Genomic DNA, 12,760 nt, shown 5'->3' with positions numbered 1-12,760 from the left:
GACAGGAATAGTCCAGTGCTTCAGACTAATAAGCCATGAAGAAAAGTATCAGACTACAGACTGGGAGTATATTCTGGGAAAACAGTCACAAAATATATCTGACAAAGAGTTTATATCCAGGATATATAAAGAACTCCTACAACTCAAAACGAACCACCCAATCAACAGCCCCCCAATAAACACAAAGAATGTTATAGATGCAAAATAAAACTGCAATGAAATGCCACTCTGTACCCTCCAAAATGGCTACAATTAAACTGACAATTCCAAATCTTGGGGACGTTGAGAAGCCACCAGAGCTGTCCTACATCATTAGTGGGAGTAAAATGGTGTAGCCACTTTGGGGTGATGGGAACATTATGTACCTGGATAGGCATGTGGGTTAGATGGGCACATACATTTGTCAAACCTACTCAATGGTACCCTTGAAATTTGTGTCGCTTCACTGTATGCAAATCTTTACCTATGACAAGACTCCAAAGTGAAATGTTAAATCATTGTGGTAACTTCTCAATGTTTTAAAAACAGTTCTAAAGAGACCCAGGAAATCACCTGTTCAGTTTAGTAACAGTGACAATTCTTAAACTTTTAAATATGCACCATGTGCCATGCTATTTTGCACAGCATTCTCCTTTAATCAAGAACCCTAAGGATACAGACTACACCCCGTTTTACAGATGAGGAAAGTAAGGCTCAGCGCAGGTAACATGCCCTGTCACACACGTCATCTCAACACCCCGCATAGAATTTGGATTTCTTCTGATGACTCACCTTTCCCCACTAAACTCGACAATAAAATGCAAACTCAATCTGCAAGGTAGAGATTACCGATTTTTGGCCAGATTCTGATCTCAGTAGTGTTTTGTGTGCTGGCGCTATTCCCTGGCTTTAAATCAATTTCAAGCAAACGTAAGAGTGTCAGAACATTTTTAGGAAGGCTCATTTCTCACCAGGCACCCTTTCCTAGTCCGGTGGATCTTCACCCTTCTTCATATCAAGTCATATGTGGAAACTTTTGTAAAATACAGTTTGGAGCGAAGGGTTGAGAGGCCTGAGGCCTGCTTGTATCCTGCCCTGCCAGCTCACTTCCACAAAGCCTGTCCTAGGTCATGAGTCCAGTCTTCCTTCCAAAGATTAGCTGACTCCTCTAAAGGATGGACGTTCAGAGGGGCGCATGTACGTTCCCGACTACACGCATTCAGGCACATGTAAAGATTCACAAAAAGAGTACTTGCCCCTGAGTAGGATGCATCTTGATACCTTTTGTGTTAACCACCAAATTGATTTCGTGACTATCAATACTTCAAGACCCATCTTTTGAAAAATATTGCTCTAAGGTATACGCGCTGATTACACTTTATTGACAACACCAGAGCAAACTGGAGAACTCGCATAGACCAAGGGCAGGGGCCAGTAGACACAACTTCTATAGAGACAGATGGTAAGAAAAAGTCACATGGAAAACATCTCAGTGCTCTCCAAGTTTTAGGTTTATAACGTAAACAAGGAGTTATTCCAATTCTTGGGAAAACAAATCTCTTCTCACTTAAACCTTTCTAATACAAATAGGCTAGAAAGTAGGTGTTTATTTTTAACCTAAGTTGGAAGCAGAGACTGATGAAATAGCAGCCAGAGATTTCCTTAATAAGCTATTTGCTTTGAGTTTCAAGCTCTAGGCTTACATTTTCTTTGAAGGAGTAATCAAGCCTTTCCTTCTTATCCAAAGCGGGAAAGGAGAGGTCATAAATGAAGAATCTGAGGTAGCTTTGCAGTTCTAGAAGCTGCTATGAGCCAGGTATGAAATGGTCACCCCTGACCTAAGTGGGCCTGCCACCCGCTGCCATATTTATACTGTTCTTTGAACAACTGAGAAGACTCACCAAACTTTCAAACTGTTTCACAGCGGCTTTGCTGCTTGAAACTACTGTCTTCTGTCACCTTAAACCAACAGAGGACAGACCAATATAGCTCAGGCTCAGTGTGTGGGGCTGCCTGCCCAGTGAAAGGAAGACAAGATAACCAAACACCTGAAGAGCAGAGTAACGTACAGCTCACACCTTAGTCAAGGTCAGAATGATTCATACTTTACCTGGCTCCAGAGTGGTGGGGAAAGAAACAAAATCACAGACTTAGGATTCCTGAAATGTAAATTATTTTTAATATATTTAAAAGCACACAGAAGTCTCCTTGATTTATAAAAAAATAAATACATGACAGATTTATTCATGATCTTGGGGCTCTTATGAGGTAAAACTTTTTAATGGATGTGGTGCGTCGATGTAAAACAAACATGATCTGTTACACACAGAAGCATATTCCAGTTGTAAAAGTAAATTCCTTCAAGGATCCGAACGAACAAAGATCAGTCCTCCACTGTGGAAAGTGTGTCCAGAGCTGGGGGAGGGGACCGGGCCCAGGCTGGGGTCCTCTGACCAGCCAGCCTACAACCTCCAGAGCCAGGGCACGAAGACAGGGCCCAGCAGCTCCCATGGCCGCTCTGCAGGTCAGCCAGGCTTCTGAACAAATGACGAACGCGGGCCCCCGCAAAGGCTGCACAGGACTCCCGGCCTCTGCTGTGACTGTGATGCACGGGAGTGACTGTTTTGTCCTCATTTGTGGCTCTGTCTTAAGGTTGAGAGCAGAAGACTCAGAAGGTGTGCTCATTAAATATTTTCATTGTAACACTGAATGGAAATCAAGATCCTGCCCGTGAGCGCGGAGCCCAGAAAACACGGGACCCTCACGCTGGGCTTTACTGGAGACCGGGAGTTCGGGTGAGCGAGCATGCGCTTCCTCAGGGGGCAACAGGGGAAGTGCTTTCTCCAGCTGACATGCTCTCCAGGGCAAAGTCTGGCCTAAGATACTTGGCAAGGCTGCGTAAAATGGGAATATGGGAATCAAGTTTTACCCCCGTAACACACAACATAAAAAACCAAAAATCCAGTCTCGTTAGTAGACAGCTAAATTCTGATTAAAACCTGAAATGTTTTTGTGAAATCTTCAACAGGCTGGAATGTATCTGATACAGTTTAATCTGTTGTCTCTTTGGCTATCTTTCAATTAGATCTAGAAACTGTTCTGACACCCTCCATCCTATTTTGCCTGTAGTTCTTACATCGGCTAGCTCTCCTCAGGGAAGTGACCCGTAGCCACCTCCCTAATAGTGAGGGCGGACCTCTGAATAGAAGAGGCCTTCGGCAGAAATGGCATCTCCGAGGCCCACGGTTCGAACGGGATCTTTACACACCAGTACTGGTGTGAAGTGGAAGGATACCCCCTCCCTGTGCCACTCTGCGACCGGCCTGCTGGGGTCTATCACGATCCTGGAGCCGGCCTCTGAGTGGGAAGTCATGAACTCGCGGGGCGCCCTCAGGGACACTCGGCTGGCATCTATGGTCTCTGTCGCGCAGGCCTGTGTCCCGGCTACGCGAGCTCCCGCAGCCACAGCTGCCAGCTGGTTGGCCCAGTGTCCATCTACGGTTGCCAGGATGTGGTAGACCAGCGTGTGGAAATGGATCCTGGTGAGGTCTGAGGCTCTGCTTTTACTCCTCCCATGTTCCTTCAAGATCCAAAAGAGGATGTCGCTGACCATACCCACATCAGGGACACCATTCCAGGAAGAGAGGGACGAGTGAGGTCCAGATGCCGCCTGGCTGAGAAATAACAGCTCCTGTTCGTTCAGCCCAAGGGAAGTCACCGCGGGGAAGACCTGCTAACAGAAACAAAGTGGAGGTTTCTTCCTGATGAACATCCAACTCCCAAGATGCCTCAGGACACAGCCAATGACTGAAGTCAGGGAAGGCAGGCAGTATGGCATCTTTCTTCCTACCACAGGACTCCCCACCCCTGATGCACACGCTGGGGAAGTGACGGACCACAGGTCGCTGCTCTGGCTATTGCACCTCTAACTACACCCTCATTATCACTTGGGATTTGACCAGAAAGTTGCAGTCACACCGTTTTAGACTCAGTCTTTTGTTATATTCATCTAAGACAAAGGGCAGAGGGAACACGTATTTCGTATTGCTTTCCATGGGCCTCGCTTTTGCCTTTGCATACACAGCAGACCCTCTTCCTACTGGTGGGACTGCGTTCCCGGTTCCTGAACACCAGCAGGTGCTGTACCAGTAAATGAGGGCCCTACCAACACAGTCAGGGTCACATGGTTCCATGTACACAACACCAAGAAGCAAGGAGAAACATTTCAGGTTAGAGCTAAGCTTTTTAAGCAGGTGTGGGGTAGGGAAGACTGTATTCAGTAATAACCGTGTGCAAAAGGGTACTGAATGGAAGCCGCTAAGCCTGTTTCTGTCTCAAGGGGAACCACTGTGTCTAACTCACTATCTCTTACTCAGCACTTCTCTCCTTAGAGCCAGAGAACCGCACATAAGGTTGTGCAAGAGAAAGGAGCCCCTGGAGGGAGGGCGGGAGGGGGAGGGGTATGTGTGGGTGCATGTGAATATATTTATTATTTAAAAACCAATGGTCTAGGGGCGCCTGGGTGGCTCAGTCGGTTGAGCGGCCGACTTCGGCTCAGGTCATGATCTCACAGTCTGAGTTCGGGCCCCATGTAGGGCTCTGTGCTGACAGCTCAGAGCCTGGAGCCTGCTTCGGATTCTGTGTCTCCCTCTCTCTCTGCCCCTCCCCTGCTCACACTCTGTCGGTCTCTCTCTCAAAAAAAATAAAAAATAAAAAAAAATAAAAAAAAACACAAAACAACAAAAAGAAACAAAAAAACCAATGGTCTGTACCTTTGCCAATGTAATAGCACCTCCATTTATGGCATGTTGTGTGCCGGGCCCTGAGTGGATGGCTTTATTTCGTTCCATTCTTACTGTAACCCTCTCAAAGGAGGGATCACCTCTGTTTTACAGATAAGGGAACTGAGGCTCAGAAAGGTTAAACAGACACACAGAAAATGAAATAAAAATGGCTTTTTTTTTAAGTGAAAAGATAACGTCAAAAGAGAAATGCAAATTAAAAACTCTACTGAGAAATAGCAAGTGTGAAACCCAACGTAAACTGTGGGCTGTGGCGACCTGAGTGTAGGGTCAGGCACTCACAGCTGTGACACTGCAGGGCAGCGAGGTGCCGACGGGGGAGGTGGTGGGCTTGTGTGTGGCAGGTATATGGGAATGCACCACGTGCTACTCACTGTTGCTATGAACTAAAACTGCCCTAAAAAGTAAAGTCTATTAAAAGAAGACACAAATATTCAAGTATTTTTCACCTATCAGATTGGTAAAGAATACAAGTTTCTAATCACATTCTCGTGGCAAGGAAAAGAGGGAATAAACACTTGTAAAGATTTCTAGCAGCAGGAAATGGGCACAGCTCTCACGAAGGGTGTCTTGGCAGCATTAAATTTACAAAGACCTTCTCTGCTTCACCTAACAGCTCTTCTGAGAATTCAACATATGTACCTACTTACTCTCGGGGAAATGAAAATCCTGTACAAGTTTCTCCCCTGCACCTCCTGATGGGCCAGCAAAGGACAGAAACCAAGATGCCCAAGATGGGCTAAGCAACCTGGGCTCCCTTTCACTGTCTGGCTGTGAAAAGACAGGATGCTTCCCAGGGGATGGTGGAGAAAAGGTCTCCAAAGTCCCATCAGTGAGAAAAAGCAAAGTGCATAATGGTCTGTATTCGGTGTGCTGTGCTATCTTTTGGGGTAAAAAAAGGACAAAAAAATAAGGATATATTCCCACATTTGCTTATACTTGTACACAGTGACTCTGGTAGTATACAGATAAAACCAAGAACGTTACTAACAGTGGCAGGGAGACTTCACTGTATCTTAGTATTTTTTGGGTTTTGAACCACATGAATATATTACCCATTAAATAGGTTAAATACTAAAACAATGAAAGGTTAAGTAACTTGCCTAAGTTGATAAAGCTAGAGAGCGGCAAACTGGCATCCCAACCCCGGCTTCCGAAGTCTGTGTTCAAGCACCACACTCCCAGATCTACCTAAGCACTGCTGTTGTCCAGAGGCAGGAGTTGAATACCTTGGTGCCTGGTGGTAAGGGAGTGAAGCTCCCCTAAAGTTCTTCTCCTCTGAGCTTCTGGAGTTTCAACTGAAAGCAGCTGAGCTGGACCTGTGGTTTTCTCCTTGGAGTTCTACCGCAAAAACCATTCACTTTCAACTTCTCCACTCCGGGAGAAACAGGACCCACAAAATCCATCAGTTACGCTGCCATACTTCTAACCTAGTAAGAGATCCTGTTCCAGAATGGCCATGACTCCTTATCTGGATCTCCATGGCCCCAGGACTGCATGACAGAATATCCACACCTCAGTAAGCCGGCCCCTGAGCCCAAAGAGCTGGCCCCACTGGACAACGGCGCTTCTCAGCAAGGCCCACGAGGGTGAGGGCGCCAGAGGGCCTCACGTGCTGCCCATGTGGTTACCTGATGCACAATGCTCCTCATGAGCTCCCTGTTGGTCATACTGGCCAGCTCTAGGTGAACTGGAATACCAGTGGGGATGTCAGAAATGGAGGTCACAACCTGCGAACAGAAGAGGGCAGCGGTGCCATTAAAGACAGAAGTCACGCAGGAGGGAAGAAAGGGTCAAGGCCGAGAGGCAGTGCCTCGGGTCACTGCCTTCTTTGCCTCATCATGAAAACTCTAAGCCTCGGGAGTCACCACAGCCTCCAGACAGGGGACACTGTTCCCAACAGGGAGGCGCTGGGGTCACAGACTCAGGGCACTGCGAACCGCCCCTGTCTGCTCACAGAGCCAGCCTATTCCTGGGGGCCTACATGGAGCGGCTGGCTCCAACCGCTGCAGAGCCTACAGGAGCCGCGGCACAGCTGATGTGAACAGATGACACACACGACACAGAGGACGCAGACCACAAACACCGCGGCAGCCACGTCCAGCGTAGCGCAGGGTGCAGAGGCTCAGGCAAGAGGTCCTGCCCTGTCCTACTCAAGCTGCCGTCCGTGTGCCTGAAAAGAGCACCAGGAGGCAGGCCTCAGAGCCGGCTGCCACGAAGGGTCCTGCGGAGGCCAGGACCGAGGACCAGGCAGTGCAAGCTGCAGAGGCGGAGAGAGGCAGGAACCTGAGGAAAAACGCCAGCTGAGATCCGTGAGATTCTGTGACAGTGCTATTACCTCCAAGAGCCTCTTCCTCTGGAGCTCCTTGCTTTGTCCCTCCATCATGTGCAATCCAGAGAGGACCACCAGGTCTGGCTGAAACTCCTCCAGGCTAGACACAAACACCTCCAGCATATTCATGGCCCCGTTGGAAAGGTCGTGGGAGAAGATGAAGCGGTTGGCATGGGGAGCTTTTAACCGGCCCCACTCCTCCCCTAGAAAAGCCCAGTCAACACAATGGGAAGAAAAGGAAGAGGCTTTAAGTCTCCTAGCTGTGGGGGGCTAGCAGGGGCCTCACTGGAGCCCTGGCTCTGGGCATGCTGGCCGCTGGCTGCTGGCTGAGTGCAGCCCAGCTACAAGGGCCCAGCCAAGCACGGCGCTGCATCCAGGAGGACCGTGGCCAGTAACGAAACAAACAAACCAAACCCCAACCCCAACCCCAGAAAACAACACACGCGTCCTGGGTGCTCTATGCCTTTGGCAAGGGGCTGGCAGTTAGTCCCGGGAAAGCTCCACTGCCCGCTGAGCTCTCACATACAGGATACCTGTGTCTCTGCCTACGGGACATGCTGTCTTTCTTGAAGCACTTGCCGACTTGCAGCTGTGCCCCGACCACCTTTCAGTTAGCCAGGACCTACAGAGGCTGAAATTCCAAGAGTCAGGCTGACTGCAGCCTTTCCTCCCTGCTGTCACGGGTGGTTTCCCCGCACTTGATCCAGAAGGCAAGAGTATCTGGCTGCTCTAGCTTCCTGTGAGTGAGCTGCTTTGGAATAATGCCTGCTCCAGACCAAGGTTAAATGCTACTTCCTCCCTAAGTGGCTGCTGACTGCTCCAGCCTGAGGTGTATCCACAGAGATTTCCCTCCACATGGTTTGAATAGCATTTTGCTTTGAGCTATCTCTTCTACTTCTACTGTTCTGAACTAGTACTCAAACTTATACCATCCCTTAACTTCTTACACATTTGTGCCACATCTCCCCAAATGGAATGCCAGACTGTACGCCTCTGATTCTCGCAGTACTCGTCACAGGCCCCTGCGGAGAGTGCCACTCAGCATCTGCTGAACTGACGCCAGCAGAGGGAGGCCAGATCCACAGCTGGCTGGGTCTTCTGGTGGGGGGAAGGAGCTTAGGATCTGGGCCTACCCACGGGAGTGGCTCTCAGCACCTGCCACACATCAGAATCTCCTGGGGAGCTGAGTTTTAAATGTCAGGTGGTGAGGCCCACCGCTGGAGATCCTGACGTGTAGGTGAGTGGAGAGCTACCTATTAGGACTCCACAGTTGCCAAGCATTTGAGGAGTGCGCTATGGCTGGGAGTCCTGAAGCAGGACAGGCGACAGGGGCCCTCCTCAGGCTCACCTGTGAAGCCTCACAACTGGAGCACAGTGCTCTTTCTTCTCTCAAGACTTGATAGCAAATCTGGAAACTCAGTCAAGCCAAGGGCCACTGCTACTAGGCTTGCTACTGCTTAGGGCAATTCCTAAATGAACCCCTGCCAGCATGGAGGTACTTCTAGAGACTCCAGGGGCAAGGATTTATTATCTAGGCTTATACAGCTTTTCCTCCAAATGAAGGATTCATCCCAATTACAAAATTAGAGTCCATACGCTGAAGCCTGGTTTCATACTGGTTCTAACATATTTCCTGGATGTTCCTTTAGAAAGTTCTTCCCCAAGGCAGGCAGACCCAGCAGAGGGTTTCCTCCTACTGCAGGCTGATTAACGGACTCCAGTCAGCAAACTGCTTCCTCCTTTCTACAACAGGCCTCCCCAAACAGAAGCCTTGCCTCTCCATGGGGAGTGTGCATGAGTGTGCAGGGCTGACTCTGGGGCGGGTGCCAAGGTGGGGAGAGCCCATCCTTCCTTTGCTTTGAGTTCAGCTTTACTGAATCCATTCCTCTGAAAAACATATTCTAGGTGTATAAAAATCTACGAAAGCAGAAAAAGACATTTCCTATTTACTAAACCCCAACACAACGGTTATGTCCGTTAAAATGCCACATGCTTTCAATTCCTGGCCCCCAGCTTACTAGTTGTCGAAAGAACATACCCAATAATGGTCCACACAGCTGAGTGCAACACTCTCATCCTGCCTCATCTTCAAAGACCCAGAGCAAGCGCGGCCTCCCCTGCAAAGTCTGTCCTAACTCTGCCGATCCCAGTAGACTCGGCCGCTTCGGCCCCTGGGCCACTGCTATAACTGCTTCAGGATGTGGCACATGATTTTGTAATCATCTGCTCAGGAGCCCATGCGCTGTCATGAGCTGTGAGCTGGGCACAGGGCCCATGTCTGTCACCAGCCCCTCCGGCCTCACACTGCCCCACATGCAGCTTGTGAACAAATGAATGAGCAAAGGAACAAGCGAATGAGAGGAAAGACTGAGGACTTCAATGCCCATGACAACAAAAAATATGGATAGGACTCCAAATCCCAACCACCATCCCCCAACTGACAAGACTCTGCACAAGGGGAGAAATCCACGCCAGCATCCTGCAGAGGGCAAGACCTGGAACTGACCCTTAAGGAGCGAGGCTTCTGAGAGGCACTGCCTAACTTACCCCCAGAGAAAAAGCAACTTAGCATTCAAAGTAATTTCCCCAGGGAAAAAGGGAGAGAGGCAAAACACACAGGCCTCTGCAAGGCACAGACAAGGAGGGAAGTGGAGAGCTGCTCCCTGGCTGTTCCCACAGGACACAGGACTGATGGAGTGGCCCGAGAGCGACAGAACGACTGGAACGCAGACAGGGTGAGCCGGGAACCGCCATGCCCCCCTGTTCTCACAGAGCTCCGAACGTGTTTCTCTAAGGGAGCCCTTCACTCAATTTACCATCCTGCCCTTCAGCCACGAAGTCAGCAAAACCTGTGCAGTGACTCAGTGGGTCCCGGGCCAAAGCCTGGAAACAAGCTTCTCTGGGCAAGTCTGGCAGAGGAGGAGGAGGAAATGAAAGGTGACAAATCCTCTCTGGGAATTTATTCATCGAAATTTGAGAGAAGCTGGGGACGGACTTCTGTAAGAGAAGTGACCTGAGGGCTTCTGCCACCAGACTAGGTTCCCTCCAGGGCCAGTAGACTGTAACTTCATATGAAGTTCAATGGGAAGCCCTGCTTTGTTCTAAGAAAATAAGACCCAGAAAAGAAAAACTGAAGTGTGGGGTTCATAAACCCAAGGATGGAGATAGTCTCCTTTCAAGACAAGCTGTGCCATCTTCTTACCTCCACACGAGGCATAGCTGTCAAATCCAACAGCAAAATCATACTGAAGAGAGCAGTCTCCCCACCCTGCGGTCAACAGGGAACATGACAGAAACCAGGAACTAGAAAGGTCCCCAGTTCACCATGTGAGCGCCAGCAGAGTGCAAGTGACAGGACCCCGGAACTGGCAGCAGCAGCAGCACCTCAAAGGCATTGTTAGCTCTTCTAGACCCTTCCAAGTCAACAGTCCTGTTCGTGCCTTCCACTGAAGGAGCTCACAGTACACAGTAACCTCTTAATCTTTACCACAATCTTCAGGCAGTAAGAATGATCATTCTGAGTTTCTGAGAAACTCAAAACTTGTATATGATTAAATGTGAACTGCCCACTGCAACATCTTGTCCATAATGTTCAGATCTTACCCTTCCTAAAGTTAGGAAGCTTCCTGCTCCCAATAAGCACCCAAGAGAGAACCAGAAACAATTCCTTTTTTCATACATGGAGAGAAAACCAATTTTTAAGAAACACTCTATTTCATATCTTAAAGTTAATTACTCTAGAAGGTGAGGTTCTCTTAATTGACTTGGAAGCAGTTCGCTGAAGCTTATTAAGTACTGCTTTAAGGGACCAATTAGTCTGTTTATATGCTTGAGTCTTTAACTTAATAATGTGTTGAATCAGAAATTCAAGAGTCTGAATACCGAGCAGAGAAAAGATCCAACAGCAAATACACAGAATTAAATACAGTTAAAATATGTTTAGGTATTTAGGATTCTCTGAGAATCTGATCTGTAGTTTATGTAATACGCAAAATCTACTGGGAATGACACCAGATGAGCTGGATTTGGACTGATAAAACACTGGAATATTATATAATGGGAAATAATATAAGTGTTGTGAAATACAAACACTTACACACCCAAGGGAAAATAAAATGCTTCAAAAGATGTTTGCCAGAGGCTTGGAATCAATCAATCCTAAGCAGCTTGGAACAGTTGGCCAGAAAAGCCTAGGGCACAATCCAGCACAGTGTTGAACAGATGTTACCTGCCCTTCTCTTTCCTTAGTAATAAAGAAAAACTTTGTATATTTATGTTTAACACATTTTCGCTCAAGATGCCTACTTTCCTATAGCCTGATGTCTCTTGGGTTTAGATCAGTTGTTTGTAGATCTGAGAATTTTCTTCAATATTGGAATACTCCATCATTCTTGAGACAATGGCCAGTATCAGCTCAGCAGAAGCAAGAGGTCAGGAAACTTTCGGTAAAGCAAGAAAAGGTCCCACCAATTTACAAAGATAAATTTCCAGCATAGTCACACCCCAATCTGACAACACACGGTTCCCTGTACAGTCTCACACCATTACTTAGTCATTTCTCTTACCTGCTTGATACTCTAAAATAAGGTGGAACTCATCCACTTCCTGCAATGACTCTGGTGGAACAAATACATTATCATCAAGAAGTTCATGTAGCTTTGGGCCAACTGGACCGCAAAGAAGAACCTGGAGACAAGAAATAGGAAACCTTTCAGAAGACCTGTCCCTGTTCCCATGGAATCTATACAGTAACAGAAAAGGTACATCCAGACCACTTCTATTCATTTCAACAAAAAACTAGAATCCAAATCTAAATTCCAAAGTTTTTGGTCTGGAGGGGCTATTACCAGGACTTAGGCCTCTGGAAGGAATGGCCACCAGAAATGAGGGGCTGACAAAAGACCCAAGTAATACAGGGTTAGGTACCTATGTAGCTGCTGAATCTCCTACACCCTGCTAGGGACTGAATATTTGTGTCCTCCCCCAAATTCCTATGTTGAAGCATAACTGCCAATGTGATAGTATTTGGAGACAGAGCTTTTAAGAGGTAAGTAAGGTCAAACGAAGTCATATGGGTGGGGTCCTAATCCAGTAGATTGGTGGCCTCCTAAGAATGGGAAGGGGGAGATAGAGCTCTCTTTCCAGCATACCCACTGAAGAAAGGCCATGTGAGGACACAGCAAGAAGGTGGCCACAAGCCAAGAAAGCAGCCCTCAGAAACTGGATCCTGTTGGAACCTTGATCTTGGACTTTCCAGCCTCAGAACTGTGACAAAATAAATTTCTGTTGTTTAAGCTGCCCAGTCAATGCCATTTTGTTGCTATGGCTGTCCAAGCAACCTAAGACCCACCCCACCTCCACTTTCTTTACTCACTCACGTCCTGTATCAGCAAACTGATACGGGATGTTGTCTGCTCAAAGCTGCCAGATAAAAGCAATTGTTTGACTTTTACACAATATAGAAAAGAGCCTCCCTAATCACAGGACCCAATTTGTGGAATCGGGCTCTTTATTGCACTCAGCTGTTATGTGAGCGGGTTAGCCTTCCAGAGATGGGAATTAAAGAGCACACCTCAATTCAGCAAGCTGGGGGGAAGGTGCTCTGCAACATTCCCCAAACCTTTTCTTCAACTCTAACCTGGGCCTC

At 47.8% G+C, this 12,760-nt stretch overlaps 1 protein-coding gene across 7 annotated transcripts in view; it reads right to left on the bottom strand.

Annotated features, from left to right (window-relative positions):
- Nucleotides 1-2,135: 2,135 nt before the first annotated feature.
- Nucleotides 2,136-12,760, bottom strand: part of ADPGK (ADP dependent glucokinase) — a 28,221-nt gene continuing 17,596 nt past the window's right edge. For 3 of the 7 annotated variants that reach the window (XM_027067723.2, XM_053223754.1, XM_053223751.1), the window contains 4 exons: nucleotides 11,679-11,799; nucleotides 7,120-7,316; nucleotides 6,413-6,511; nucleotides 2,729-3,712 (listed from right to left, as the gene is read on the bottom strand). In XM_027067723.2, coding sequence (XP_026923524.1) covers nucleotides 3,158-3,712; nucleotides 6,413-6,511; nucleotides 7,120-7,316; nucleotides 11,679-11,799 — 972 coding nt within the window. In that variant the 3' untranslated portion in view covers nucleotides 2,729-3,157. Of the gene's footprint in view, nucleotides 3,713-6,412; nucleotides 6,512-7,119; nucleotides 7,317-11,678; nucleotides 11,800-12,760 lie in introns of all 7 variants that reach the window. The other 4 variants (XM_027067725.2, XM_053223752.1, XM_027067724.2 and 1 more) reach the window with 4 other exon arrangements.

This window comes from Acinonyx jubatus, chromosome B3 (genome assembly GCF_027475565.1).
Source record: "Acinonyx jubatus isolate Ajub_Pintada_27869175 chromosome B3, VMU_Ajub_asm_v1.0, whole genome shotgun sequence".
NCBI lineage: Eukaryota > Metazoa > Chordata > Mammalia > Carnivora > Felidae > Acinonyx > Acinonyx jubatus.
Note: the sequence above shows the minus strand (reverse complement) of the source record. Positions and strands in the feature narration are given on the sequence as shown.